The 26,426-nt window shown below is 38.0% G+C and overlaps 3 protein-coding genes, 1 long non-coding RNA gene and 1 other non-coding gene across 10 annotated transcripts; 2 read left to right on the top strand and 3 right to left on the bottom strand.

Moving 5' to 3' along the window:
• LOC145232276 (caspase-7-like) lies at positions 1 to 6,722 on the bottom strand. 2 transcript variants are annotated; one of them, XR_013860850.1, is made up of 11 exons: positions 6,647 to 6,722; positions 6,293 to 6,397; positions 5,933 to 6,077; positions 5,704 to 5,848; positions 5,275 to 5,453; positions 4,719 to 4,857; positions 2,994 to 3,091; positions 2,698 to 2,865; positions 2,415 to 2,479; positions 2,171 to 2,266; positions 1,480 to 1,545 (listed from the first exon to the last, which is right to left on the bottom strand). XR_013860850.1 is itself a non-coding variant. In XM_080096858.1 (10 exons), exons 1-10 carry the CDS (start codon positions 6,715 to 6,717, stop codon positions 1,455 to 1,457), a joined length of 1,206 nt encoding a protein of 401 aa, XP_079952984.1. In that variant the 5' UTR covers positions 6,718 to 6,722; the 3' UTR covers positions 1 to 1,454. The 2 variants fall into 2 exon arrangements, 1 of the variants encoding a protein (XP_079952984.1); XM_080096858.1 differs by lacking the exon at positions 2,171 to 2,266 and having other exon boundaries at positions 1 to 1,545.
• Positions 6,647 to 13,799, bottom strand: LOC145232273 (beta,beta-carotene 15,15'-dioxygenase-like). 2 transcript variants are annotated; one of them, XM_080096853.1, is made up of 12 exons: positions 13,056 to 13,799; positions 12,813 to 12,924; positions 12,454 to 12,600; positions 11,626 to 11,822; positions 11,142 to 11,310; positions 10,822 to 10,957; positions 10,307 to 10,476; positions 9,944 to 10,044; positions 9,404 to 9,560; positions 9,176 to 9,272; positions 8,643 to 8,801; positions 6,647 to 8,370 (listed from the first exon to the last, which is right to left on the bottom strand). In XM_080096853.1, exons 1-12 carry the CDS (start codon positions 13,144 to 13,146, stop codon positions 8,317 to 8,319), a joined length of 1,590 nt encoding a protein of 529 aa, XP_079952979.1. In that variant the 5' UTR covers positions 13,147 to 13,799; the 3' UTR covers positions 6,647 to 8,316. The 2 variants fall into 2 exon arrangements, with proteins under 2 accessions (XP_079952979.1, XP_079952978.1); XM_080096852.1 differs by lacking the exon at positions 6,647 to 8,370 and having other exon boundaries at positions 8,390 to 8,801.
• Positions 7,718 to 21,320, top strand: LOC145232277 (uncharacterized). The gene is made up of 3 exons (XR_013860851.1): positions 7,718 to 7,782; positions 10,825 to 10,981; positions 21,169 to 21,320. It is a non-coding gene; the product is annotated as an uncharacterized LOC145232277 (long non-coding RNA).
• On the top strand, positions 12,084 to 12,157 carry Trnas-gga (transfer RNA serine (anticodon GGA)). The gene has a single exon. It is a non-coding gene; the product is annotated as a tRNA-Ser (tRNA).
• On the bottom strand, positions 15,410 to 26,365 carry LOC145232274 (retinoid isomerohydrolase-like). Of its 4 annotated transcripts, none has more exons than XM_080096854.1 (13): positions 26,011 to 26,364; positions 25,790 to 25,929; positions 25,565 to 25,676; positions 24,597 to 24,743; positions 24,187 to 24,383; positions 23,834 to 24,002; positions 23,086 to 23,221; positions 22,427 to 22,596; positions 22,204 to 22,307; positions 21,884 to 22,040; positions 21,659 to 21,755; positions 15,855 to 16,013; positions 15,410 to 15,664 (listed from the first exon to the last, which is right to left on the bottom strand). In XM_080096854.1, exons 2-13 carry the CDS (start codon positions 25,878 to 25,880, stop codon positions 15,611 to 15,613), a joined length of 1,593 nt encoding a protein of 530 aa, XP_079952980.1. In that variant the 5' UTR covers positions 25,881 to 25,929; positions 26,011 to 26,364; the 3' UTR covers positions 15,410 to 15,610. The 4 variants fall into 4 exon arrangements, with proteins under 4 accessions (XP_079952980.1, XP_079952981.1, XP_079952983.1 ...); XM_080096855.1 differs by having other exon boundaries at positions 26,041 to 26,364; XM_080096856.1 differs by having other exon boundaries at positions 15,599 to 15,664; positions 15,813 to 16,013; positions 26,011 to 26,365.
• Between the last annotated feature and the right edge of the window lie 61 nt (positions 26,366 to 26,426).

Raw genomic sequence — 26,426 nt, 5'->3', positions numbered from 1 at the left:
TTCCATCAATTACTTTATTAAAACGAGCAAACTGAAGTCAATGCATGTGACATTAAATACAGTGAGATGAATAGAACTTAAGAGATTCAAATATACGCCTGATTTTCTTCGATGACGGTGCAAAATTGCTTTATCTGACTCATCATATTTCAATGTAAAGATATGTACATTTCGCTGAAACATTTCTTCCCAAAAATCAACAAAATGAAAATTTGCCGTTTCACACACAAAGGGGGTTTCTATACAAGCTCTGTGCAGTTATTTTAGAACCATAGAAAACGCTAAATTCATTAGAATACACGTTTACCGTGGTTTAATACACAAAGATATTTCGAAACCAGCGTTATAAAAGCAATGTTGGCTTATATGATACAAAACACACGAAATTGACAGTTTAGTAATGCTTCATGAAGCTTGTCAGTAAAATATTATGAAGAGATTTCGTCTTAACGTAAAACGATAAAATGAAAGTGAAAAAGCACGGTAACAGTTACAGCTCATAAAATATAAATCACAGTTAGTTTGACGTCTTAAAAGAGGATTGACAATACCAGTATTTCAGTAACTGTTGTGAACACCAAGCAACCCAGCTCTATGTACATCACTGGGAGTAAAACGAAATATCAAGAAATGAGGCTACAGCTTAGCTATGGAACTTATTTAGCATTGGTTAGGGTCAACGCAACCAAAACAACTTAAGCATTACAGTAATATGTACAGTAGCGATGATTGGGTGTACCATGATGAACTATTGTATTGTATTTTGCTACGTAGAGCGAAACTCCCACCACCTTATCACGTGACTATGCATATTCACCAAATCGGATGTGACGCAACGTCAGATGTTCTCTACGTCACTACCGCCTAATGGGTGACAATGAGTGAATGGAAATGTCCCTAAATTTATGCTACGGTGACTGCGGAGAAACTGAACTATTTGAAAACAAGTTAATTGTACTAAAACGGTGTATAGGCACTTGGAAACAAAGCAATTCATAAAAATTGGGTCATACAATATTTTCTGGTCACATGAAGGGGTACAAGACACAAACGTAAAAGCTACAGTCAAAATTTTCGTGAATATAATAGTAGAGCATTCTTTTCACGTCTTTGGATAGGTAGTATTTCGCATTCACAAGTAATCACACGTTTGATTTGCGTTTTGTTTATGATTTTGCGTAAGTTTGCGCAATTTTTTAGGTAGTCTTGCAGCTAACGTTGGGAACTATTAATGGTAGGACTGTATAATTTAAACACATCGTAAATTTTCAGAAGGTAGTGTGACCTAAAATGTAATGGTAGCTCGTATTGACACGGGTTTGTGATGTAGGCAAAGGCAGTTAATGATCAACTAATCAACACAATAGTCGTCAACAAACACACCCCAACCGCAACCGATGCAAACAAGGGCAAAATCTCTATCATGACCACATCGATCGTGGTGAAGATTAGTGTCAAGGCATTGTTCCTCGTCTTCTACGAAAGCTTTTGCGAATCCGCGATACCAAAGATTTCTTTTTTAACTTCGGAGGGGGTTCTGTGTCACTGTACAATGGAAAATTAAAAAAAGTTCAGCCAAGAAACACATGTAAATGTAAACTGCTATTGAATGAGACAACGGAATAATCCTAAAATGAATAACTTTGGGCACAACTTATACGACTATAGCTCGTAACGACACCATAGCACTAAAACAACTGGACAGACGGAAATAGGTGGGCACAAATTGGTTGAAAAAAAAGTTGAAAGCGAGAAAAAGTGTCATGAAAAACAAGATTGTCAACCAAAGTTTAACGTGCTGAAGCTGTACTGTTAGAATGCGCTGTGTTATCGAAGTTAAAACAACAGGAAAAGTTCAAAGGGTTAACCATAAGAGACATAAACAATGAGTCAAATGAAAACACAACGTTATGTTTAGCAATCGTGCAGTCATTTTAGTTATACTTGCAAATGTGTCACCTCGGTCAGTAGTGTAAGAGTACAATCCAGTGAACCAGAATTGACTACTGACACACAATTTAATGTTAAACACATCAAATGTGCAGACAAGGCATAAGCGAGGTGTTGGCTTTTCATGCTACAGACCGGTTCAAGTCCGATGTTACAAATTAACTAATATTAGGTGCATGCAAATTCATGACGCATCAGTCATTATGAGCTGTTTGGTTACCTACAATAGGGTACTTCCCCCTAGCAAGATAGTTGTCTTGATAGTCATAAATGCTATGTAGGCACAGCCTGCATATTGCATTGCTTCTGTGCTGTCCTGTAAAAAATGTCCCACTAACTTGTAAAGGGCCTTGGCCAGGTGTTTGGTGTTTCGTAAAATCACATTTACACCAAAGAAGTTGCTTTTCTGCTATACTTGATTTATGTTTTGTACAAGCAATGTTTGGTTATTGGCATTCTCTTACCTTAGTTGTGGTGTTTGCTCCGACTGACTGGGATGAACTTCAATTTCATCTGCCACCATTTGGATCTGAAACAAAGTGATGCATCTTAACCACAATAAATCAACCTGCAAACTACATTTGTTTTGTACAACTGAAAACTGACATTGCCAATTCAGCCTGTTATTACATACGAACTGCACCTTTCTCTAAAATTGGTTAGCTAAACATATTATTGAGATGTTTACTGCGATGTTTTTACTACAGTCAAACAGGTTAACTTAAAATCGTTGCATGACAAGCATACTTGACTCTCGCTTTGTTGAACTGCCCCATCGTCAACAGCTTCCCTAAAGAAATAGAGTTCAGCAGTTAGTCTGCTTGTAATGGATGGAATTTGCTTGTAGTTATCCTTTCCATCTTGGGTGCTTGATTTGAACTGGTATGCAACCATATTGTTGACTCTGGTCATGATCTATAACATAAAGTGTATAAAGTTAAGTTAGTTCTTTATGTGCTTGCAAGCAAAAACTTGGAACTTGATAAACCACAATAGGGTAGTTTCACAGCAAAAAATCAGGAACCAAGCTTATTTTCTTCTACCTGCATAATTTCCATGTGGCCACCAAAGCGATGAATGCATTCACACAAACACTGCACAAACCAAGACCCATTGCTAGAATTCAACCATGCCACATAACCTATTATTTAAAAATAATTTTAGTTTGAGAAATTGTAATGCAAAACCTGTGTCAAAGAGATGAAAGACAATGCTTAATAGTCATTAAAAACAAAAGTCAACATATTTCAGCTTTAAAAACATGTTTTGCATTATTAAAACATCATAGTGGATGATAAACTAAACCATACAAAGATCATTTAAAATTGAGTCTTTTATTAACTTCACAGGTCATATATCCAGGACTTGAGTGTATATTTACAAACCACATGTAACATTAAAGTAAATGCCTCTCCTCATTTCAGTATCAGTAACGGCTTGTTTTGAAACTTTAAAACCTTGGAAAACTAGAAGGGTGGCTTAGCACATATTGCCCTTGCACATACACTATAGCATATTTTGAAACATTAATATATTTCCTACACTTATTTATATTGGGTCCTATATTAGCCATCGTATTTTATAACCTTGGTTGTTTCTGCAAGCAAAAACTCATGGGTCCCCACACATGCAAAGTTGTAGATAATGCATTTCAATAGATAACAATGAGTAAGTAGGATAACTAATTGAGGTTCAACACACACAAACTTAAACGAAGGAAACCACAATGTACTCAATCAATAGTACTGCAAAATTTCAGTCCAATCTGCCAACGTTTAAAATTTCAACCACTAGAGGTGTTTTGAGCAACAACTGTTAATGTTTCTGACGTCAAAGGGCTGTTAACAACCCCCGAACTGCAATGACGCAATAACGATAATTGGCATACTTTACAAGCTATCCAAATTTTAGCCAATTCTGACATTGTTTATAAACTCACCCCTTTTAGGGGGCTAGTGGGGAAAATACTAGGGTTATCCGGACAAACAAAGTGGGATGCACATCTACATAACTATATCTACCATCTGTATAAGTTTCAGCCACATCCATCAAGCATTTGATAGAAAAACGAGTCGGTCAAACTTCGGGGGGAAATACCCATTTTAAGGGGCTAGCGGGGTGAATACTGGGGTTATCAACAAAAACAAAGTGGGATGCACATCTACATAACTACATCTACCATCTGTATAAGTTTCAGCCACATCCATCAAGCATTTGATGGCAAAACGAGTCAGACAAACTTCGGGAAAAAAAAAACATTTTAGGGGGCTAGCGGGGTAAATACTGGGGTTATCAACAAAAACAAAGTGGGATGCACATCTACATAACTACATCTACCGTCTGTGTAAATTTCAGCTGAATCCATCAAACATTTGATGGAAAAACGAGTCGGACAAACTTCAGGGAAAAATACCCATTTTAGGGGGCTAGCGGGGTAAATACTGGAGTTATCAACAAAAACAAAGTGTGATGCACATCTACATAACTACATCTACCATCTGTGTAAATTTCATCCAAATCCATCAAGGATTTGATGGAAAAACGAGTCGGACAAACTTTGGGGAGAAGAAAAATGAAAGAAAAAAAAAAAGAAAAAAAAAGGAAAAAAGAAAAGAAAAAACAAACAAACATTTTGAGTAAAATCAATATGTGTTCCCTTCAGGGAAGGGGACCCATAATTACTTCGCAGTTTTTTTTTTTTTGGATCAAGTTTACAGTGCAAATTTACCCCCAGACAATATTGTGTTAGGACTGTTTACCTGGCTTACCTGGCACTGTTGACTGGGCAAGCAGAAAGTCTGCTTCGTTAGGAATTAAAACAGAATCATTCTCATCTTCAGCACCATCAACCACGTCCATGTTTTGAGTGACCTCAACTCCTTCATCCATTTTTAAACCTCTGCAGGCCTATGTTCAAAAAATTGAAATTGGAAGGATTATTGCTATCTCCGAATTTGGTTTCGCATAACCTTCTAGGATCTTAATGAAAGAGAAATGGCTGAAACAGTATTACAATAAAAATATTTTGTTATGCGTGCAGCCCCAGTTAAGTCTGTGTACTTGAAGTTGAAAAGCTCATATCTAGCATAAAAGTTTACAAAATTTGGCAGAACATGATAATGCTTTTTAGACAAAAATGGAATTTCAAATTATCATTTGTCAAGTCAAAACTTTTATAAATTAAAAATTTCGAAGAAACTTAACATATTTTCCACTGCATATATATTTGGTGTGCTTTTATGATATTAAACACAGACTTATAGATAACATAAACACAGCTTGATAATGAATAATTGCAGGAGACAAAGATTTTGTTACACAAACCTGTACAAAGAAGAGTTTAGGCTTTCCCACCAGAGATGGGCATCTTTTTGCTGTAAATGGTTCAGTAAAATCTGTAAGCTTCATTGCTGCATCTCGAGCATAAAGTACATCCCCTTTATCACCATGTGTCAAAATTGCACAGCCAAAGCAGTCATACTCAGCATGGGTGGCATTTGAAACTAAAAAAACAGTTGACATTAATTTACAACATTTAGCAACACAAACACAGTTTGCTTCATATTTATGTCACAATATGCTACCACACCAATCAAAAAACTATAACAACACATTTTCCACAACAATTTATTATTAACAAACTGATGTCTTTTAAGATTCCCTTATAAGCCTCAAAAAAATTGTTCACAATGAGTTTTGTAAAAAAATTACCAAAAGATTTTATTATGAAGTTTATATCTTTTTAGTAATTACCCCTGTGCAGCAAATTTAAAATCTCACTCTTCTTCGAGTCATGAAAAGTATTGATAAACTCAAATCCAAGTTTTGCTGCAGCCTCAAAAATGTTGAAGGCATCAATCTTCGTACCCTTGCGAGTTGGCATGCCATTGTCAAAATTCTGAAACAGAGCAAGATATAATACATAATATGTCTCCAACAGGAAGTTTTGCTTCAGACAGCAAAAATATTTCACAAAATTCACTTCTTGGCTGAATATAAGAAAACATCCTCGTTTCTTGTAGCTCATGTTATATTTCACAGGACCAAACTTTCTTGTGTCTTGAATTCCTTCCCATGTTCGATTTCCTTCACTGCCCTCATTGCCACTTGCGTCTACTCTCAACACTCTGGAAAAAAATCTTTCCTTAATGCAATGTAAAACCTAAACAGGCCATTAAATTTTGTGGTTTTTCATTTTCAGAGTATTTTTATCATAAGACCACAACCTTGCAAACATATTTTACTTTTTTTTGCTTTCAGCACTTTGAAAACTCTTGTTTCGTGACAACAAACATACAATCAAGAAGTTGTAAGTTTTGACATTGTGTTGATTTAAACCTACCCATTGGGTTGTGCATTTGTAGTATCATTAGGTTTTATGTTGCCTGGCCCATCACTTCTATCAGCAAATAGATCTTCAGGAGTGATTTTTCTTTCTATTTTGTTTCTAAAAAAGACAGTTTTAATTCTATTAATTTAATGTTACATTCTCGTTAAGTGCAATAAATTTAATAAACAAAATAAGTCAGTATAGCTCACTATGCAAACTGGATTATTAATACTGCTGTATTATTACCAAGCATGCTTGGTTAAGTAATGAAGGGTATAATAATTTACTAGTACTTACTTGTTACAAAACTAACTAATAAACAATAAAATGTTTCAAAATCACTTGCAGTCAAAGAACAAAACTTACTCAGATTGCTCAGAGGGAGGTTTGTAGCTGAGTAGCAGTTCACCAGCAGCTTGAGAATTCTCACCTTCCATGTTTTACAGATCGCACATGGCCACCACAAACAAAAACAAATCTAAAACTTCACTAAAAAAGCCTGGTTTTTCCCAAAACAAAAACAATGCATGGTTCAATGACTTTAATAAACAATTCCAATGTCAAATTTACATAAACATTTTAACAGTTGTATCGGTTAGTATTGATCCTTCAGAAAATATGTAATAACCATCGCAAAAGATCCGTATTTTGCAAGCAATTGTGGGGTAAGTTAAATTTCTGTTCCCTTTCAACTCGAAAAACAGAAAAACATTACGTAGCGGTTATGCATGAACAATTCTGTGAAAGTGTGGCGGGATTATGTTTTTGCGGGGTTTTGATTTGTATGAATTTATACCGTTGAAATGCCGATAAATTTTTTATTAATCTACCGTAAATGTCTCTGCACAGTGTGAAGTTTGTAACTTAGGATAGTTTGAGCCTTCAGTGGTATTCTAGTCTTTATCTTTTGTCTCATGTTGTTTTTTTCCAACGCAAAAGGCTGTCTGCAAGACGTGCCAAAAGAGTGAATTTTTTCCGTTGGAGCATGCTGCCTGCCTGCCTTACATGATTTTTTTCTGACAATTAAAACGATAAGAATTGTTACTAGACAGTTTAATTTAATGATACATAATATTACACAAATATACACAATATGGCAAAATAGACTGTTGTAGACAATCACCAAGATAACAGTTGCAATGTGTTGGAATGTTTTTCAGTGAATAGTGTTGACATTAACACTTTAATGTTAGAAACAAAATAATCCTATTGATCATGTAGCGGTCACGGAACTATCGATTAATGTTACACTTGGTTGCCAGCAGTTATAAACTTACCAAGTTACATCTGTTGTGAATATACTTGTACATGAGATTCAATTTCCTATAACCAGCCTCAAAAAAGCAACTTAATTTCTGATTGCATGTGTAGTGTGTTTTAATCGTCTTATATGTGTTTTTTAAACTAGGAACTGTCTAGAAAAGTAAAATGCACAGGGTTGATCTTGGAATGCAATAAAGTTCTCATTCAAAGCAAATTGGAATATTTTTATGGTTACAAAGGTTAGTCCATGAAACAAAAATGTATAGCTATTGGCTGTGTTGGTTATTTTCTTTACTGTAAGTTTAAGTCTGGTGCTGAAAGTTTGGTCAGAATTTGTCCATTTTTACTCTGTTTCCTGTCTCAGCCTCTGTTCATAACCTGGGTTTTTAGTTCAAGAGATCAACTGCTAACTCTAACAGCATTTCATTGGCCAATTTATCATGAAAGGTCTAATTTACCATTGATATTGATATAGCTGCTACTTGTTGTTGCCAAGTTTACTCATATATACTTTGAACATACTTTCACACACAATAAAAAGAAATTAAAACATGATTAAAAGAAAAATATATACATGATAAAAAAAGATATGTTGTAAAAGCTTGGATGGCAAATACTAAATATTGCACTACAACTGATGCAAGGGAGGAATTTATCATGGATAAATGGTGTTTGATTATTGAATGCATAAAATCATTTTAGATGAATCATTACATGGAAGGTAGAATGGACTATGTAAATTGTAAACACTTCATGTCTTTTACCACCACTTTTTAATGTTTGACATCAAAAATAGCATGAAAAGAAAGTGGAAGTTTGGTGTCCACCTATGAAATACAAATATACACAATTTTATCATAAATTGTACTTTTATGCTTGACAAAGTATGACAATGCTGGAGAAAGTATGTATGTGGCAATTTGTCACCAAAGATTTATCATCGGTTTTGTCAAAATTATTTAAAAAATACTAATAATAAATGTGTTCATAAAATCACTGTTAGCTATAAGGGACTCTAATATATTAAGAATAGTTTCAAACAACCTGCTAATTGGAAAGATGTTTCAAAATCTTTGCTTAATTTGGAACCTGTGTTTACCTCAGCTCTGGCAATTTCTGTAAATGTCTTTGCATCAAGAATTAGTAAAAATACTGGTTTGTCCGTATCTTGATTTATAACAGTTGAAAGTACAATCCCATCATCTTCTGCAGTTGCTCCTGGTCTCTCCACAAACACTGGCTCTGATGGAATGCAACCCTAAATACACAAAACATGTATAAAATGATCAACATCGCTCAGGTTGGGGAGCAAGATATCAATAAGACCTCTTCTGGTTTTCTTTACTTTATCATAATCACACTGTTTCTAGATGCATTCTTTTTTATTAGTGGTTCCTTTTTGAAGTAGATGGTGCACATTCTTTACCAACTTCTTGAGGAAAAATAGATCAGCAGGGCTAATTGAGGTGGTGACAGTGACACCCCATGTAGCAAAATACTGAACAAAAAAACAATACCAACATCATAGGCACCGGCAGAATTTTTTCACGGAGGGTCAATTTTTGACAAATACACACAAGTGCCCCCTCTTGTCCCTACGTGCCGGCGCCCATGACCAACATGTTCACAAACCGTTTCATTCCACTTTATTCCGGTTTGGGTTTGTATGTCAGCTTTAACTAGTTGACCACAACCGTCTTCCTCAAAGAAAGATGCTGCGTAAAAATATCTGATGATGCAAAAAAATAACAAGTTTAGTTTTTATTTGGCGCCCATTACAGACAAAGAAATTTATAGAGTTTTATTATTAGAATTTGAAACGCACTTTTCAACCTATTAAGCATTCAACATTTTGCCTACCTGTATTCTTTTCCATTGTATTTGTAATTAATACGGGGTAGCTCCCATTTGCCTGAACACGAATCATTCAACAAGACCTCTGGAGTTAACAAGACCGAGCCATCATCTTGTACTTTGGCTTCCGCCATGCTGCCCTCGATGTTAACCAAGTTCACGTCTAAAGGTGAAAAACATGCCTTAATCAATTGGTTAAAATCAGTGGTGGGATTCAGCCGGTTCGCACCGGTTCTATAGAACCGTCTCACGAAATTTTATGAGATCAGCGAACCGGTTAGCATTACTGGTTAATGTCAATAGACTGCTTGTAACAGAACCGGCTGAAAAAACATGACTTTTGTGATAGAACCGCCTGACAAAAAATTTGAATCCCACTACTGGTTAAAATATAATCATTATTCTTTGGTTAAGAGTTTTGACCAAAATGGAAATCTAGACATGCACATCCTAAAACCTACAAAATGTTACTGTTGGTATAATACGACGTGTCGTCTAATTATGACAAACACAAGATACTTTAAATATAGTTTGTTCAACCTTTACCTTTTGGTGTTGTTTCATCAACTCCCAAAGGCAAAAAGTATCGTTTAAATTTCGTTGAACCTTTGTCTGGTGTCTGTAGTTTCCTCATGTTTTTCAAAAGGCTGCAAGATGATTAAAAAATGTCTTTAAATCTTGTGCGTACTGGAGTTAATCCAAGGGTTTTAGGTTGGATTTGAGCTTTTTACCCAAACGGCTTCGATTCAAACCACCCTTAACACTTATCCACATTTGCACCTTGGTAAACTTTCGGGCCGAATTCGGGATTTGTTCTTAAAAATGAAGGTTCGGGCCGGTTTTACAACTTTGCATAATGTGCATGCTTGATTTTTGAATCAAAAGTTGTTTTGTGTTAATCTTACTTACAAAAGGCCGTGATTCATGTCCGGGACTCCTGGGCAACACAAGTCAATCACCAAAAATTTTCTCTCTTCTACGCTTGTTTCAAAACTGTTGACGAAGTGGAAACAAAATTCCCCTTCAGTTGCATATCTTATTGGAATTTGAACACCCGACTTCTTGTCAATAACATGAAACTGAAAAAATAAATACGTGATGCTTTTTACAACCAGCCTAAAATTATCGGTGTAGTAATGACAATACCAAGCTTAATAAGCGTCATTACCTTCTGGATCCGAATTTTTGGCTCTACCTTACCCGAAGCTTTAAAAATTAATGCTTGGGAAACCGGCTCGATTCGGTATGGAATCTTTAATAGGTCTGTCGTACTGTGATTTTTGTATAAACATGTTGATCTTAGTTTTAAAGAAGGTTTAGTTTCCTAATATTTTCAAGCAATGAGCAAAACAAAGGGAATGTTAGTATATGCTTTTCTACCAAACATCCCGTTACGGCTTCCTTTAAAAACAGTATTTTTTTACCAGGGACTTTCTTGAAGGGTCGACCCGAAATGAATCAATAGCTGGTTGCCACGTGGCCACTTTCCACAGAAATTTGGGAATTTGGATTCGATACGGTTGATCATGGAATGCGATACAGTTCTCAGTCAGTGCAAAGCTGAAACGATAAGTTAACAAAAAGGTCAGTGATCGTGTTCACAATTTTGTGACCATTAGCTGTGTTAGTTTCTCTTTACGTAATGCCTTGTACCTATGCTCGCTAAGCCTTCTATGTAAGGTAGTGAATATGGCTTGAGACTGATTATTATAACATACCACCATGCAGAACATTTTTGAGTCACCTGTGAAAGTAGGTTGGTTGCAAGGGATTGTCAACTTTTATACTTGAGTGTATTTTAATGTCTTGCAATGGATCTTCGTTGCACAAACTACTCGCTGGAACTTTTACCACATTGTAGTAGGAATTTCGACCAAAAGTAATTGCAAGATTGTAGTAATCCCCATTGGTATCTGCAGATATGTAGATAAATTGTTCGTATTATTAAGATCTTTAAACGCTTTACAAAAACATTTGCAAAAGAAACTCTGGTACCGTGTGTGTCAGAAGCCTATACTCTGAAATATAAAAACATCAGTTTTTACGATTCACTTTCAATTCTTATAAAAACTATAGACAATTTCTTTGAAATTTGGTTTTGAAAAGAAAATATTATATTAGTTTTTTGCGGTTTTCGTCTTGAAAAGTGATGTACCGATAACCAAACGTAGTTTGTTAGCTGCTCGCATGATTCTAAATGTTGAAAAACAATACTTTACTTTACTTACCATAGTGTGGGTGTGCGGTGCTCAAAGGTATGTTGATAATGTCCATCATATTGACCAGATTTTTGGTGTCGATGGTTTCAGGGTCAAAGCGATACGCCATACTACCATCCGTTATAGCGTAATGCACATTTCCTAACGACGCGATATTCACGTTGCAGTTGTCAATTGTCGGTGTTGTTGTAAGAGTTGTAAAAAACCTGGAAATATTCGTAAGTTAAATTTTGCATTACCAAAACTAAACCGTCTATAATTATGATTGGTTGTACTGTGATTTATATATGAGTGTGCCGTGATCGCTGGTCTGCATAGACGCTTCAGGGCTGATCCCAGTTATGAATTTATGTTCATCTTAACTGATACTGGTCAATCTGGCGATCCCCTACTACGAAGCTGACATGTGCAGCATACGAGGCAGGCAACGGTGCTTGTGATTCGACTTTCGGCGGATTCTCCACTGAGCCTGTGTAGCTCAGTTGGTAGAGCGCGAGTCCCGGAAAGACTCCTGTCGTGGGTTCGAATCCCACCGCAGGCTAGATTTTTCTAACCTACGCCTTGCCATATGGTGGTGAATGCTTGGTGACCGGCTGATTCGGTATAGCGCCTTCAATGGGCCTGGCGTACTGTGATGTATGATTGGTTGTGTTGCAACAAAGTATAAAATCAGGTACACAAGTCACAGTTATTATTACTGTTACAAGAAATATACAACACACATTTTTAATAGTAGTCTAAAACGATTCTCAGCAAATTTCTGTTTTACAATTACACTGAAATATATTTAAGTGTTTATGCTGCAAAAGGTTTTTGCGAAAATGAGGGAACCTCAACCTTGAAAATACGTTCTTGCATGGATCAGTATAGGACTTTGTGCCAAATCCTCCACATAAAATGCGGTTGTGTTTCCGATTTGTTTTGAACATCTCCGACTGAACAAACTTTCCCGAGTATATTACTTTGCCATTCTTGATGCTGAACCTGGTACATCGTCACTTGATTTGAAATTATAGCTTGATTAAAAAACGTTTATATATTGGTCACATAGCAGTCGATTACACGAATGTCTTAAAAGTTTAACGAGAACCAAACTAATATTCTTAACACAGTTCATAATAACACGTAAATTTAAAAAAGGGACTAAAAAGCAAGTCAAGACAAGGCTGTTTATTAGTTTCAATCTAAACACAAACTTGTGAATAAACGCTGGTCCGTCAAACAAATGCTCAAATTTATCAGGTCCCAGTTCAAACTCGCCAGGCCCGTTGCGCAGTACATCTCCATTCAACCAATCAGGAATACATCCTAACATGAAAAAAATACGTCGGAACGTGTGAAATAAGATGTACGTGATACATTATAAAATTAGACCTAGTTCTATGTTTGCGTTTATACAAGTTTTGTTTTCCCACCGTGTCACTCTCATGCTTACTTACCTTTAACATTGCACTCTTGTGGTTCTTTCTCATCAGCAGTAACAAGGCGACCGGCTGAAAAATCAATTAGTTTTTCCTCAGTGCCTTCCATCAAATAACACTTACAACATAGATGGTATGGTACAATATATGTCTGTTAGCCGCCCTCTGTAAACAAAAAACCTAAAGATTCAGTATTGACCCTGACTTTTTACATTATATGTTCAACCATGGATTTGACCTTCCTCTGTGGCCTTACCTAAAATCTGTAATGATACAACTTCAGCTCAGTAAATATCTAAATGTTTCTGTCTTCCCTGATCGGTAGTACGATCAATAGAAGGTTGCACAAAACAAATCACTTCCACACACTGGGGGCAAGTTGCTATTAATATTCTCGACCTAACATTCTTCACGCGTGCTTAGTGTAGTTTCCTCTTACTGCTCCCACACAACCATTGTTATTTGACGTCAATGTATGGTGTCAATTTCGTCGCACGTAGTAGGCTTAAATTGCTTACATTGAGTAGTTTTTGGTCCGTTGAATAAATTAAAATACATCTGTTCCAAAGTCAGTTCACTAAAAGCTTTGATATTTTATGGCTTGCTATGGTCCAGTACTAAACAATGGTTGTTGCGTACTTGACTTTTTGTGTTGTCGATGTATTGTAAAAAATCTGTTGCCTTATGCCTAATCTGCCAGAAACTGTCACAAACCACATTGTAAAGTTGTACTGACTTTATCCACTGTTTTCCGTGCGTCTAATCTAGTATTCGAAATTGTTTTAAAGCATCCTGTTATTGTTCATGCATACGTAGTGGCGTAAAACAGCTATAGTAACCGAGTCAAAACATACAAAATCACCACTTGCTTCCTGTATCGCTTTATCAAGTCATGATAAATTATCTCAATGCTTGCACCTAAATTATTAATACTAAGCATTTTTGCAACATGTCTAGTTTAGTGTAACACTGGGTATAAGTTTTCCTCTTCATTGCTGTCAATTACGATCTAATAACAACATATCATGTAGAAATTTCGTTAGTGATCCTATAGGTCTGATGAAAAAACTTTCGACCGGTCTATTTTTCTGTGTAAACCTCTTCTATTTACCCACACGACTAGCTAGTTTGCAGCAAATTCCTCCCGTACAGTGGCTTCCAATGGTGTAGCTCCGAAACGTTCTACTTCTATTCGCCAATCGTGCCTTTTTCTCCATTCCGCCTTAATGCTACGCAGCTATTTCCGGTTTAGAGCGATATAGTCAGGGTTGCCATCCTGACCTGTTTCTAAGAAATATCATTTTTTGGCTTGCGTCCTTTGTTTGAGTTAACGTGAAATGCATTGTTTCTACTCATACAAAATACAGAAAGGCATTTTTCAGTTACATTAGCACAGTAGCTGGATTAGATACGTACTTTTGCTGTACAAGTTTAGAACTTTTCTTGCATAAACGTTTTGAAACTAATTGCACAGTTCCATTTTTTCCGAAAAATAATCTTTTGATAAAGTAAAAGTTTCTTTGATTAAGTAAAACTTACATGTAGCACAAGTCGATGGCAGCCCGGCCATATCGCTAATACAATTTGTCCAACACAGCTCTATGAGTCCATAACAATATGTTTCTCAGCATAATTTTCTTGTTTAAAAAGCGGTTACATATCAATGTTCCACATGTGTAGGAATTTCAACTTTGTTTACATCATGTGCTGCTTTCTCGGTGCGATTTATCAATACTGGCTTTGGTGTCTCAACTCCGTACACCTACTGCACTGGTAGATAACTGATTGCAAGCGTAAATGACCAGCGGCTAAATAAGGTGCTGAACTAACTTGTTCTGGTTTTGCGGGTTACGTTTGGAATAAAACCTTGTGTCTGCATGGCAATGTCAGTGACACCGATTTGGTATATTTGAACAGCAGCGGTTTTTGCAGTTATAAGTGTCATGACTTACATTTGACTCAATGCTTCGTTACGCAAAGATACTTACACATCTCGCTGCAGCCTTGACTACGTTTAATGTATCGTTTATTGGCGTTGTCCGTTTTCTTTTTTGATTTGTACAAAGGAATTCAGAACGTTTCCAGGTGTTGTGACTTTATTGCGAAATGAAGCTAGTACATATAGAATCAAGCTGAATCTGTGCATTATAGCCTAATGGAGTTCTTAATTTATCCTAATGCAAAAAGAACAAACGGTTTGCTTGTTAAACAACCCAATTGAACAGCTGACAAATTTGTTTAACTTTATATTTTACCAACTTATTTCTAAAGAAAATAAGATAGGTTTCTTTTCCTAAAGATGACCACCTTAAATATAAAACTGTAATGCTACTGGTTTTACGATTTGGGATACGCATCTTGTAAATGCTGACCAGGCGCTATTTCGCTGTTTATTAACAAGATAGCCAATGTACAATAACGTAGCAAAAAATATGAAAGGACTTATGTTCATAAGTATGTAAAAATACTTTTTAACTATACATATGTAAAACTAGAAATTAGTTGCATAGAAAGCGGGGAATGACATTTTGCTTCAGTTGAATGAATTGTTGATATTCTTCCACTTCTAAACTTTAGGTTTTGATGTCAAAAACTCCATGAAATGATACTGGAAGTTTAGTATCCACCTAAAAATATGATTACGTCCAATTATATAGCAAGGAGTTTTAGGCAAAAGTCAAGTTCAAAGAGTTTTGTAATTACTAAACTGTAGACTCTTTAACTGGCGTGCTACGAGCAAAAGGTGATTTATTTCGCATAAAATAGTTTTAAAACCTGCTTATGATGTTTTGTGTTAAATTCAGAACTTGTTCATACTTCTGCACGGGCTATTTCCGTGAATGTCTTTGCATCGAGAATTAGCATAAACACTGGTTTAGCAGGATCTTGGTTTAAAACAGTTGAAAGTATGATTCCGTCATCTTCTTCGGTTGCTCCTGGTCTCTCCACAAATACTGGCTCCGATGGCAAACAGCCCTAAACGTACAAACAACCATAACGTGATGGTGGGATAGCCTAGCACCTTTATATCCCACGAATGCATAACTTGCTCAAGGAAAACATTTTACTAAGGTTTCTTAAAACTTAATCGTCCATTAATGAAAGGTACAACAGCAAAGCGGCCCAGGGAGTTGAGATTAATTTCCTATGTGTCGAAACATAAACTGGTAAACATATGACATATAAGACTGATTTCTGGTTCCGCCAATTGATCATAGGACATCTCATAGTCTGATGTGACGAAAAAATCAAAATGTAGTGCGTTAAAATGGCGTCGTTTTTTTGGTGAAATTATATCACCATTTGGTTCAAGCTACAGCAGGAACTGACTTTCGGATGAAGAAAAGCGCAATGTTTTTTAATAGCTTTTGGGTAACGTTGAAACAAATTTAAAAAGACTGTTGTAGCGACCCTGTAATTCCCTACATGCATAGGACGCGAAGCGAACCTTTTTCTTTATTGTCTCGTGTTGTCTTTTTATGTGCGGTGTTGTGGCTCTCGCGTCATTCTATCGACTTGTTTAAATAAAGTGCACGTCGCCTCATTGGTGACCACCGACGTGATAACATGAGCACAGAATCTCAAAACGCAGTTGCCATAAAGTTACCAACCTTTTGGCCAGCTCAGCTTAAAGTATGGTTTCAACAAGCAGAGGCACAATTTGCTTTAAGAAATATCACTGCGGACATCACGAAATACTATTACGTTCTGTCGGCATTGGATCAAGACACGGCAGGTCGGTTAATTGACCTTTTTGACAATCCACCGGAAGACGGCAAGTATGTAAGTCTTAAAGAACGTTTGCTCTCCATGTTTACTTTGACAAAGTCGCAAAGAGCACAACGCCTACTTCAGATGCCTCCTTTAGGTGACAAAATGCCATCAGCGTTGATGGATGAAATGCTAATTTTATTGGGTGAACAGAAAGAGTGTTTTTTGTTTGAAGAATTGTTTCTGCAACTCATGCCAACGTATGTACGAACGGGACTTGCTGCCCAGAAATTTTCCGACTATCGAGCTATGGCTCAGACAGCTGATGTTTTGTTGCGTGCCGGACGCTGTGATTCTGAGAACGCTGTTGGTTTTAATTTTAAGCCACGAATGCGGCAAATCAAACCTAAAAATCCAGATGGAAGCGGAATGTGTTTTTACCATGATCGATTTGGTATGAAAGCTAGAACTTGCCGCCCTCCATGTTCTTGGCAAGCGGGAAACGAGGAAGCCGACCGGCGCTAGCTGCTGCGTTGGCCGGTACAGCAAGCAGCCTTTTCCACGTGTTTGACCGCACTTCTGGTCATAGTTTCCTTGTCGATACTGGCGCTGAGGTCAGTGTTTTTCCTCCCTCGGGACGCGAACGCCGCATGAACCCTTCAGGCAAAACTTTACTTGCTGCAAACGGAAGCGAGATCCGCACCTATGGAACACGCTGTGTTTCATTGGATCTGCCTTTGGGAAAATTTAAATGGCCGTTTATTCTCGCTGATGTCTCGAAGCCTTTGCTGGGAGCGGATTTCCTGCGGGCACACGCGTTGTTGGTGGACATCAAACACAGACGCCTTGTCAACGCCCAGACGTTTTTTAGCAATGCTATCGGCAAGATGGAACAATCAGCACCACAGTTAAACGCACTAGCCAGCAGTGTCTCTCAATACACTCGTCTTTTGGGTGAATTTCCGCAAATAACAACTCCTCATTTCTGTGAAGCATTTCCCACACACGGTGTGGAGCACTTTATCATCACCAGTGGCCCACCTGTACATTCCAAGGCTAGGAGATTGCCTCCTGAGAAACTGGCGATTGCTAAGAAGGAGTTTGACCATATGTTAAAACTTGGAATTATACGGCGATCCTCCAGCCCGTGGTCATCTCCACTGCACATGGTCCCGAAAGCTTCGGGAGACTGGAGGCCATGCGGTGATTATCGACGCTTGAACGCAGCTACACTGCCCGATCGATACGCGATTCCTCATGTTCAGGATGTTTCCGCTCGTTTAGCGGGGCGCAACGTTTTTTCAAAGATCGACCTTGTGCGTGGGTATCACCAAGTTCCCATGGCACCAGCAGACATTGCAAAAACGGCGGTTGTAACTCCTTTTGGACTGTTTGAATTTCTCCGTATGCCATTCGGCCTCAAAAATTCGGCTCAAGCTTTCCAGCGACTAATGGACACTGTCTGTCAACCTTTGGATTTCGTTTTCGTATATTTGGATGATATCCTCGTGGCTAGCACATCGGTTGCTGAGCACCTTACACACCTGAGGCAACTTTTCGAACAGCTTACCATCCATGGTTTAGTTATTAACGTGGGCAAATGCAAATTCGGCGTATCAGAAATTGACTTTTTGGGACATAGGGTATCAAAACAGGGGGTAAAACCACTTCCGGATAAAGTAAAAGCTATCCAAGAGTTCCCACGCCCAACAACCATTAAAGGACTCCAGCAATTCGCGGGTATGATTAATTTTTACCACCGCTTTATTCCCGAATCAGCAAAAATCATGTCCCCTATATACTCAGCATTTGCAGGAAAACCAAAAAAGCTCTTGTGGAGTACCTCTTTGAATTCAGCTTTTGAAGACGCCAAGCAGGCTTTAGCTGAAGCAACTATGCTGCACCACCCGTTACCTCAGGCTCCAACTGCCCTCACTACAGACGCATCGGAACATTCTGCTGGCGCTGTTTTGCAGCAACTCATTGAGGGCAAGTGGCGTCCACTGGCATTTTTTAGTAAGCGGTTTCGTCTACCGGAAACAAAATACAGTGCATTTGACAGAGAACTGCTTGCGTTATATCTATCGGTACGTCATTTTCGGTATTTTCTAGAAGGTCGCCCGTTTGTGGTTTATACCGATCACAAGCCACTGACATTTGCGTTTTCTAAAGTATCCTCTCCATGGTCTGCTCGTCAGCAGCGACATCTGACCGCCATTTCGGAATTTACCACGGATGTGCGCCATGTAGCCGGCAATCGAAATTGTGTGGCAGACACTCTTTCACGTGGAGCAGTTAATGCAGTTCATTTTCCCTTAGATATGGATTACGTTGCTCTCGCGAAGGCTCAACTTGTCCCAGAGGTTCAAGCCTATCGCACAGCGATAACTAACCTCAATCTTGAAGACATTGAAGTCCGACGATCTGGCACAAAGCTCTTATGTGACACTTCTCAAGGCACGCCCCGTCCAATAGTGCCGGCGTCATGGCAGCGGAAAGTTTTCGACGTGGTACACGGATTGTCCCACCCATCCATTAGAATCACTAAGAAACTAATGGCCTCAAAATTCGTGTGGCACGGCCTGCGAAGGCAAGTGGGTTTGTGGGCCAAACAATGCGTGCGTTGCCAACGTTCAAAGATTCAGAGACATGTCCGTGCGCCACTATCAAACTATCCTACGTGCAGCGGCCGGTTCACCCATGTCAACATTGACATAGTGGGACCAATGCCGCCCTCACAGGGCAACATCTACCTACTTACGATGGTCGACCGATTCACACGTTGGCCAGAGGCAATACCAATGCCTGATGCAACTGCTGTGACATGTGCACGTGCTTTTATTTTCAACTGGATTTCACGCTTTGGGTTGCCGCAGGACATTTCTTCAGACCGAGGCCCTCAGTTCACCTCAGCTCTATGGACAGCATTTAACGAACTACTTGGCATTAGGGTGCACAGAACTACCAGTTTCCACCCTCAAGCGAACGGCCTTGTGGAGCGTTTTCATCGGCATCTTAAAGCTTCTCTAAAGGCTCGCTTACAAGGTTCCAACTGGGTAGACGAATTGCCATGGGTAATGCTCGGTATTCGCACTTGCCCGAAGGAAGATCTACAAACCTCCTCCGCTGAATTGGTTTATGGTTCAACTCTGTCCGTTCCTGGTGATTTTTTTGTAAACAAACCGACGTGTCCACAGCAAATACTTCCAGCGCTGCACGAATCATTCCGACATCTAGTCCCGCCGCCGATGTCACGACACAATGAAGTAAAGACACATGTTCCCACAACACTTCGCACGAGTGATTATGTTTTTGTCCGAATTGACAAGCATCGCCCACCTCTATCGCCGCCATACAACGGTCCGTTTAAGGTGATTCGTCGCAGTGACAAGACGTTCACATTGGATATAGGTGGACGTAACGAGACAATTTCAATCGATCGCCTGAAGCCAGCGTACCTTGACGAGACACAGCCGATTCACATGCCTGAGGTTCCCCGCCGTGGAAGACCACCTGTGCATAGAACTTCGCCACCAGCACCACCCAGTAACTTGGAGCGGCAAATCGTACAAACGCGCACTGGTCGAGTTATTCGTCCGCCTGTACGTTTTCGTTAAGTTCGCTTCTGGAGGGGGTAATGTAGCGACCCTGTAATTCCCTACATGCATAGGACGCGAAGCGAACCTTTTTCTTTATTGTCTCGTGTTGTCTTTTTATGTGCGGTGTTGTGGCTCTCGCGTCATTCTATCGACTTGTTTAAATAAAGTGCACGTCGCCTCACTGTACAGTTTATCACATAAATGCAGCGCCCAGGTATTGTTTGGAAACTTTGTGTGCAACCACACTCTTGTCCAAATTGTTCCTTTGTGAAACAAACAACGTCCTATTGTGTAATTGGTTGACGAAATCACGTGAGTATGTATTTGAATATGATAGGCTAATTATTTGCGACTTGTTCCTCGTTTTTATTACAAAGTTTGGCAGTTGGAGTGAGAGGTGTTACAGTGTCACTGTTATGACTTTTTCGAAACCTTGTCAGCAACTGTTAAGACAGCTTGAATGGAATTGTCGTTTGCTATACAACAATGGCGAACAGTGTAGTCTGTGATATTAAAGGAATTATTTAGAATCTTCAAGCATAAAACGTACCAGCATAGGTTTGGGAAATCGTGATGTACACCGTCTGTTATAAGTGGTAAGTTCTTTTTTGTATGTTCAAGTTCTTTTAACTAACTGTGTTGAAACAAAATAGACTAAAATAGTTGTTGCGTGTGTAATAAGTTGCAGAATTAGGACGTCTACTTTTCAGCAAGTCTTTTTTTTTTATTTTTTTTTTTATTTTTTTTTTTGCCTTTTATTTTTCTCATCACATGTGTAAGTGTTAGAAGTCTGAACTAACTTGCAGTCATTCTGTTTACAGATGTTTTATCACACTGTGAGCAAGAGCTGGGGAATGGAATGAGGACGTGCACTACGGCCATCACTGACATTGAATTAAAAGATTAAAAGCGAAAATGTTCTTTTTAATACAAAGTGTACGAAATAAATATGTTGTGTCATTTTTGCCATGCGCCGAGGTAAAGAAATATGTAGATTTCTCGTGTTTAGGCTTGGGACATGTAAGGGTTATCTTAATTTTAACATGTTTATATTTGGAACACCCAAGTGTTACCGTACTTGCGCAGTAAATAATGCAAGTGTGGGCCATCAAAAGGCCGATGTCAAATTTCAGGGGTATAAACAAGTGTCTAACCCAATTTTATCCATGGACTATAACAACTGCCCATGTATGACTGATCGATAATTTATAGATAAATCAAACTTGGGGTAGTGATAAATTTCTGATTGGGTGTGTTGTACGCCCCACCAAGCTTCTTACGAAAACCAATCAAAGAAGTATTGTAACATACCGCTTCTTTCCACTTGATTCCGGTTTTGGTTTGAATGTCAGCCTTAACTAATTGACCTCCACCATCTGGATCAAAGAACGATACTGAATAAAAATACCTGCAAACGCAAAATGGTTAAATTAGACTAATGTCGTTTGTTAGGTAGACTTTGTTATCCAAAAATATAACAGTTTTTCACTACTAAACCTCAAGGCATACGTAAATTCAATCAATGTTTTTGCGTACCTGTAATCTTTTCCATTATATTTGTAGTTGATGCGAGGCAGCTCCAAAACGCCTGAATGTGCTTCATCCAATAACAACTCCGCAGTTAAAAAGACCGATCCGTCATCCTGTACTTTCGATTCTGCCATGCTGCCCTCAATGTTAACCAAGTTAACGTCTGTAGGTGAAAAAATATAATCAATTTTCTCGTTGACGCTATAGTTGTCCGTAGTTGCACATCATGTAAAACAAGTATCAGTTGTTGTTGTTAGTTCAACACAACGTCACTCTGATAATAATAAAAGCTAATCAAACTTCGTTGTAATTTGTTCAACCTCTACCTTTTGGTGTTGTTTCATCAACTTCCAAGGGAAGGATATATCGTTTAAATTTCGTTGGCGTTGATTTATTCGGCATCATAGGCTTCCTCATATTCTTTAATATGCTGTAAAAAAACTCACACATTTGCACAATTTTGTATGAACTTAATTTGTGTTCTTTTTTTGAAAGCATGTAGCTGAAGTCATTTCATATTTAGACTAAAACCTTCTCATATGTACTTACAAAAGTCCATCATTCATATTCTTGCCTGCTGGGCAACACAAGTCAATCACCAGAAATTTTCTCCCGTTTGAGCTTGTTTCAAAACTATTAACAAAGTGGAAACAAAACTCTCCCTCAGTTGCATATCTTATTGGTATCTGATCACCCGACTTCTTGTCAATAACACAAAACTACAAAACATAAAATGTTTTTGTGATTTTTTAAAATCCACAATGTTATAACGCAGTAATTCAAGTCAATACTACACGTTGAATAAACGAAATATTTTTTCTTCCTAATGACTTTTTGTTAAGTCTCTTTCACCAACGGTCATTGTGCTACAATCTTCCATTGCCCAAATGAAGGCAAAGGACGTCGAAACGACGGTTACATTAAAATAAAAAATCTGCTGGTCGAGTAATAAATCTTGCTGCTGTATGCCGGACAACAATAGTTGATTTTTTTTGCCCTTTCACAAAAAATTGCAAAAAGTGATATTGCAAAAAGTGTGGTTGTTCACTTATTAGATAAAGTCAGACAAACTTAGTGTGTTACACCAGTATAATAATTTTTCGGTTAAATACTCTATCGGATACAGTCAGACAAATTTAGCGTCGCATAAAACTAGTGTAATAATTTTCCTGGTAAATGCTCTATGGTGACTTTATTAACATTGTTACCAGGGACTTTCTTGAGTGGTCGACCCGAAATGAATCAACAAGTGGTTGCCACGTGGCCGCTTTCCACAGAAATTTGGGAACGTGGATTCGATATGGTTGATCGTGGAATGCAATGAAGTTTTCGGTGAGTGCAAAGCTAAAAACATACCTTTGTTTTAAAGGTCAGTTCACTAAAACACACAACGTAGGCTTCACTTGACAAAAACTTAAAATTACCGTTTGTGTTTAACTGGGTAAATTCATTTATTTTTCTTAAACTCTATTTCTGGCAAAACATCAACTATTTCGGTTAGGTCCGTAAGTGTCGTTGTAATGAAGTAGTTTGTATGTTTTTGAATCTTTGAGGTAAGGACAATGCTTATAGGATTTTTAAAGTAACAGCAGGGTTAGAACCAACAGTCTTGCATACTAAAACTTTTACCTTAAGCATACCGTCGTTTTGCAACATGGTACGCCAGGCCTATTAAAGGCGTAATGGTAAATCAGCAATCACCAAGCACTTCCATATGACAAATCATGGACTATAAAAATCTAGCGTGCCGTGAACTTTAGACCCAAGATTGAAGCTTTTCCGGGAATCGCACTTTACCAACTAAGCGTCGAATCACAAGCACAGTTGTATGCCTCGTATGCTGCACATGCCAGCTTTACATGATCGCTGATTTGCATGAACGCTTCATGGCTGACATTATTATATGTTACATGTCATTTGTTTAAATACTTACAAGGCAAATATCGAAAGAACTACCTGTGAAAGTAGGTTGGTTGCAAGGGATTGTCTACTTTTATCTTTGCGTGAATTTTCATGTCGAACAACGGATCTTCTTTTCCCAAACTACTCGCTGGAACTTTCACCACATTGTAGTAAGCATTTCGACCGAATGTTATTGCAAGATTGTAGTAATCCCCGTTGGTGTCTGTTGATTTGGAGATAACTTTTTACAAATGTAAGATTAGATCACAAAATATATTTGCGACATACAGCTTTTGTTTGCTGAAAAATCATCTTTAAAATTTTTATTTGTTCTTCACAATAGCCGAAATTTTAAATTCGCATATCTCATTCTAAGAATTGTTTAGAAAACTCGAATTTTCGCTTACCGATGTGTGGGTGGGCTGTGCTCAAGGGAATGTTGAGAACGTCAACCATACTGACTAGCTTTTTTGTGTCCAGTGTTTCAGGGTCAAAGCGATAAGCAAAACCACCATCGGTTAAAGCGTAATGCACATTTCCTAACGACGCTATATTCACGTTGCAATTTTCCAGGGATGGAGATGTTGTAAGAACTGTGAAAAACCTGAAAATAAAACTTAGTTTTTCGGAAAATACATTCATACATTGTACCAATAGCATATCCCCCAACAGAAGTCTGAATCAACATTCAACAAATTGTGCAACTGAATTTTCTCCTTTAGTAAAGTCGAAGCATATGGATTAGAAATTGCGCTTAGATTGTATGTAGGCATATCAAAAAGGGTATCAAGTAGTTTAAAATTAAACAAACTACTACCTTGAAAATATGTTCTTGCATGGGTCTGGGTAGGACTTGGTGCCTAATCCTCCACACAAAATACGGTTGTATTGTCGATTGGTTTTAAACATCTCCGAACGAACAAACTTTCCCGAATAGGTCACTTCGCCATTCTTGATGCTGAACCTTTAACGGTATCATGTTATGTCAGAGTTAAAGATCCGTTGGTAATAGTCGGCCACGTTAACGGTAACTACACCAGAATTGTCCGGCCGGGTTCTAGCTTGAGTTTTGACAAACCCTACATGCCTGGCATCATTTTTGCCGCTTTCTCCAACTTTTCGTGTGCTTCTTTTTTGTTAAAATCTGGATTTGGTCTAAATTTCCAGCCCACTTAGAATTTTGAGCCACACAGCAAACATAACAAAAAATTACAAACGTGGCACTATCTAATGTCATCACTGCTGTTGATAATACAAACCTTTGAAAACGTCAGTCTAGCAGCTTTTATTAAACCAAATTTGAAAATAGGTACACAATGGACGGTTTTGAATGATCTGAGCAAAAAAATTCGAGCCTATATTGGTGTATAAAACATGACTACGTTTCGACAGGTACTATTGCCATCATCAGGTCGTCAGAAATAAAAGTAATAGAAGGCATGCAACCAGTTGCCGCACAACGTTAAAAAAGGCACTACACGAAGTTTTTATTTCTGACGACCTGATGATGATAATAGTACGAAACGTAGTCATATTTTGTGCACAAATACAGGCTCGAATTTTTTTGCTCAGATCATTCAAAACCGTCCATTGTGTACCTATTTTCAAATTTCGTTTAATAAAAGCTGCTAGACTGACGTTTTCAAAGGTTTGTATTATCAACAGCAGTGTTGACATTAGATAGTGATAATAGTACGAAACGTAGTCATATTTTGTGCACAAATACAGGCTCTGATTTATTTCCTCAAAATTGAAAATAATGTTTACTAATTTAGCAACACAAACTTGTGAATAAACGCGTGTCCATCAAATAAATGCCCGAACTTATCAGGTCCAACCTCAAACTCGCCAGGCCCGTTGCGCAATACATCTCCATTCAACCAATCAGGAATACAACCTGCGAAATGTAGGATAGAAAAAATGGAAATAAACATGCGTGGTTAAGATCTACATGCAATGCAAGTCTTTAAACCAAGTCGAATTTAATCACATTTACCCTGTCTTTTTTACCTTTCACTTGACACTCTTGAGATTCTTTCTCATCAGCAGTAACAAGGCGACCGACTGAGTAGTCGATCAGTGTTTCGCCGGTATTGTCCATTTATTAAAACTTACCATAAATGTGGTATGATACGATATATTCGACAGTTCTGTATAAAGAAAATATACAAGGTTTGACATTCCACCCGATTTTTCAAGTTGTATTTATAATTTTTCAACTATGCATTTACCCTGGCATAACATAATTGTACAGAAATTACATTTTTCGTGTCCTTGTTCCTCTCTCATCATTTCACAACAGCAGAAAACTGCACAAATGCACTAATTTCAGCCTCAGTCAGTTGCTATATAAATCCTCTGTGCGCTTGTTTACCTATAAATCCTCTGTGCGCTTGTTTACCCTCTGAAAAACTATTGTTATAGAACGTCACTGTGGTGTCCAGTTACGAAGTTAAATTGTCTGCGCCTCAGCCGTGGTTTGCCATTAGTGCTTGAAACGTGCCAAATCTGCCTGCATGTTTGCTCGGACGGCTAACTGTTGTGTTCAGTTACTAAGTTAAATTGTCTGCGCCTTAGCCGTGGTTTGCCATTATTGCTGGAAAAGTACCAACCTGCCTGCATGTTTGCTCGGACGGCTGCTTGTGCA

Source organism: Phallusia mammillata, chromosome 6 (assembly GCF_965637545.1).
Source record: "Phallusia mammillata chromosome 6, kaPhaMamm4.hap1.1, whole genome shotgun sequence".
Classification (NCBI taxonomy): Eukaryota; Metazoa; Chordata; class Ascidiacea; order Phlebobranchia; family Ascidiidae; genus Phallusia; species Phallusia mammillata.
This window is presented reverse-complemented; position numbering and strand designations above follow the sequence as displayed.

Coding starts and splice junctions, on each gene's coding strand:
- LOC145232276 (XM_080096858.1), bottom strand. CDS start 6,717: ATGGAAGGTGAGAATTCTCAAGCTGCTGGTGAACTGCTACTCAGCTAC. Junction 6,078..6,292: donor ACAAATGCACAACCCAATGG/GTAGGTTTAAAT, acceptor ATTTTTTTCCAG/AGTGTTGAGAGTAGACGCAA. Junction 5,849..5,932: donor TTCTTATATTCAGCCAAGAA/GTGAATTTTGTG, acceptor GCTCTGTTTCAG/AATTTTGACAATGGCATGCC.
- LOC145232273 (XM_080096852.1), bottom strand. CDS start 13,146: ATGGAAGGCACTGAGGAAAAACTAATTGATTTTTCAGCCGGTCGCCTT. Junction 10,958..11,141: donor CAACCAACCTACTTTCACAG/GTGACTCAAAAA, acceptor TTATCGTTTCAG/CTTTGCACTGACTGAGAACT. Junction 9,273..9,403: donor TACAATGGAAAAGAATACAG/GTAGGCAAAATG, acceptor TTGCATCATCAG/ATATTTTTACGCAGCATCTT.
- LOC145232274 (XM_080096854.1), bottom strand. CDS start 25,880: ATGGACAATACCGGCGAAACACTGATCGACTACTCAGTCGGTCGCCTT. Junction 23,222..23,833: donor CAACCAACCTACTTTCACAG/GTAGTTCTTTCG, acceptor GTATGTTTTTAG/CTTTGCACTCACCGAAAACT. Junction 22,308..22,426: donor AATATGAATGATGGACTTTT/GTAAGTACATAT, acceptor GTTTTTTTACAG/CATATTAAAGAATATGAGGA.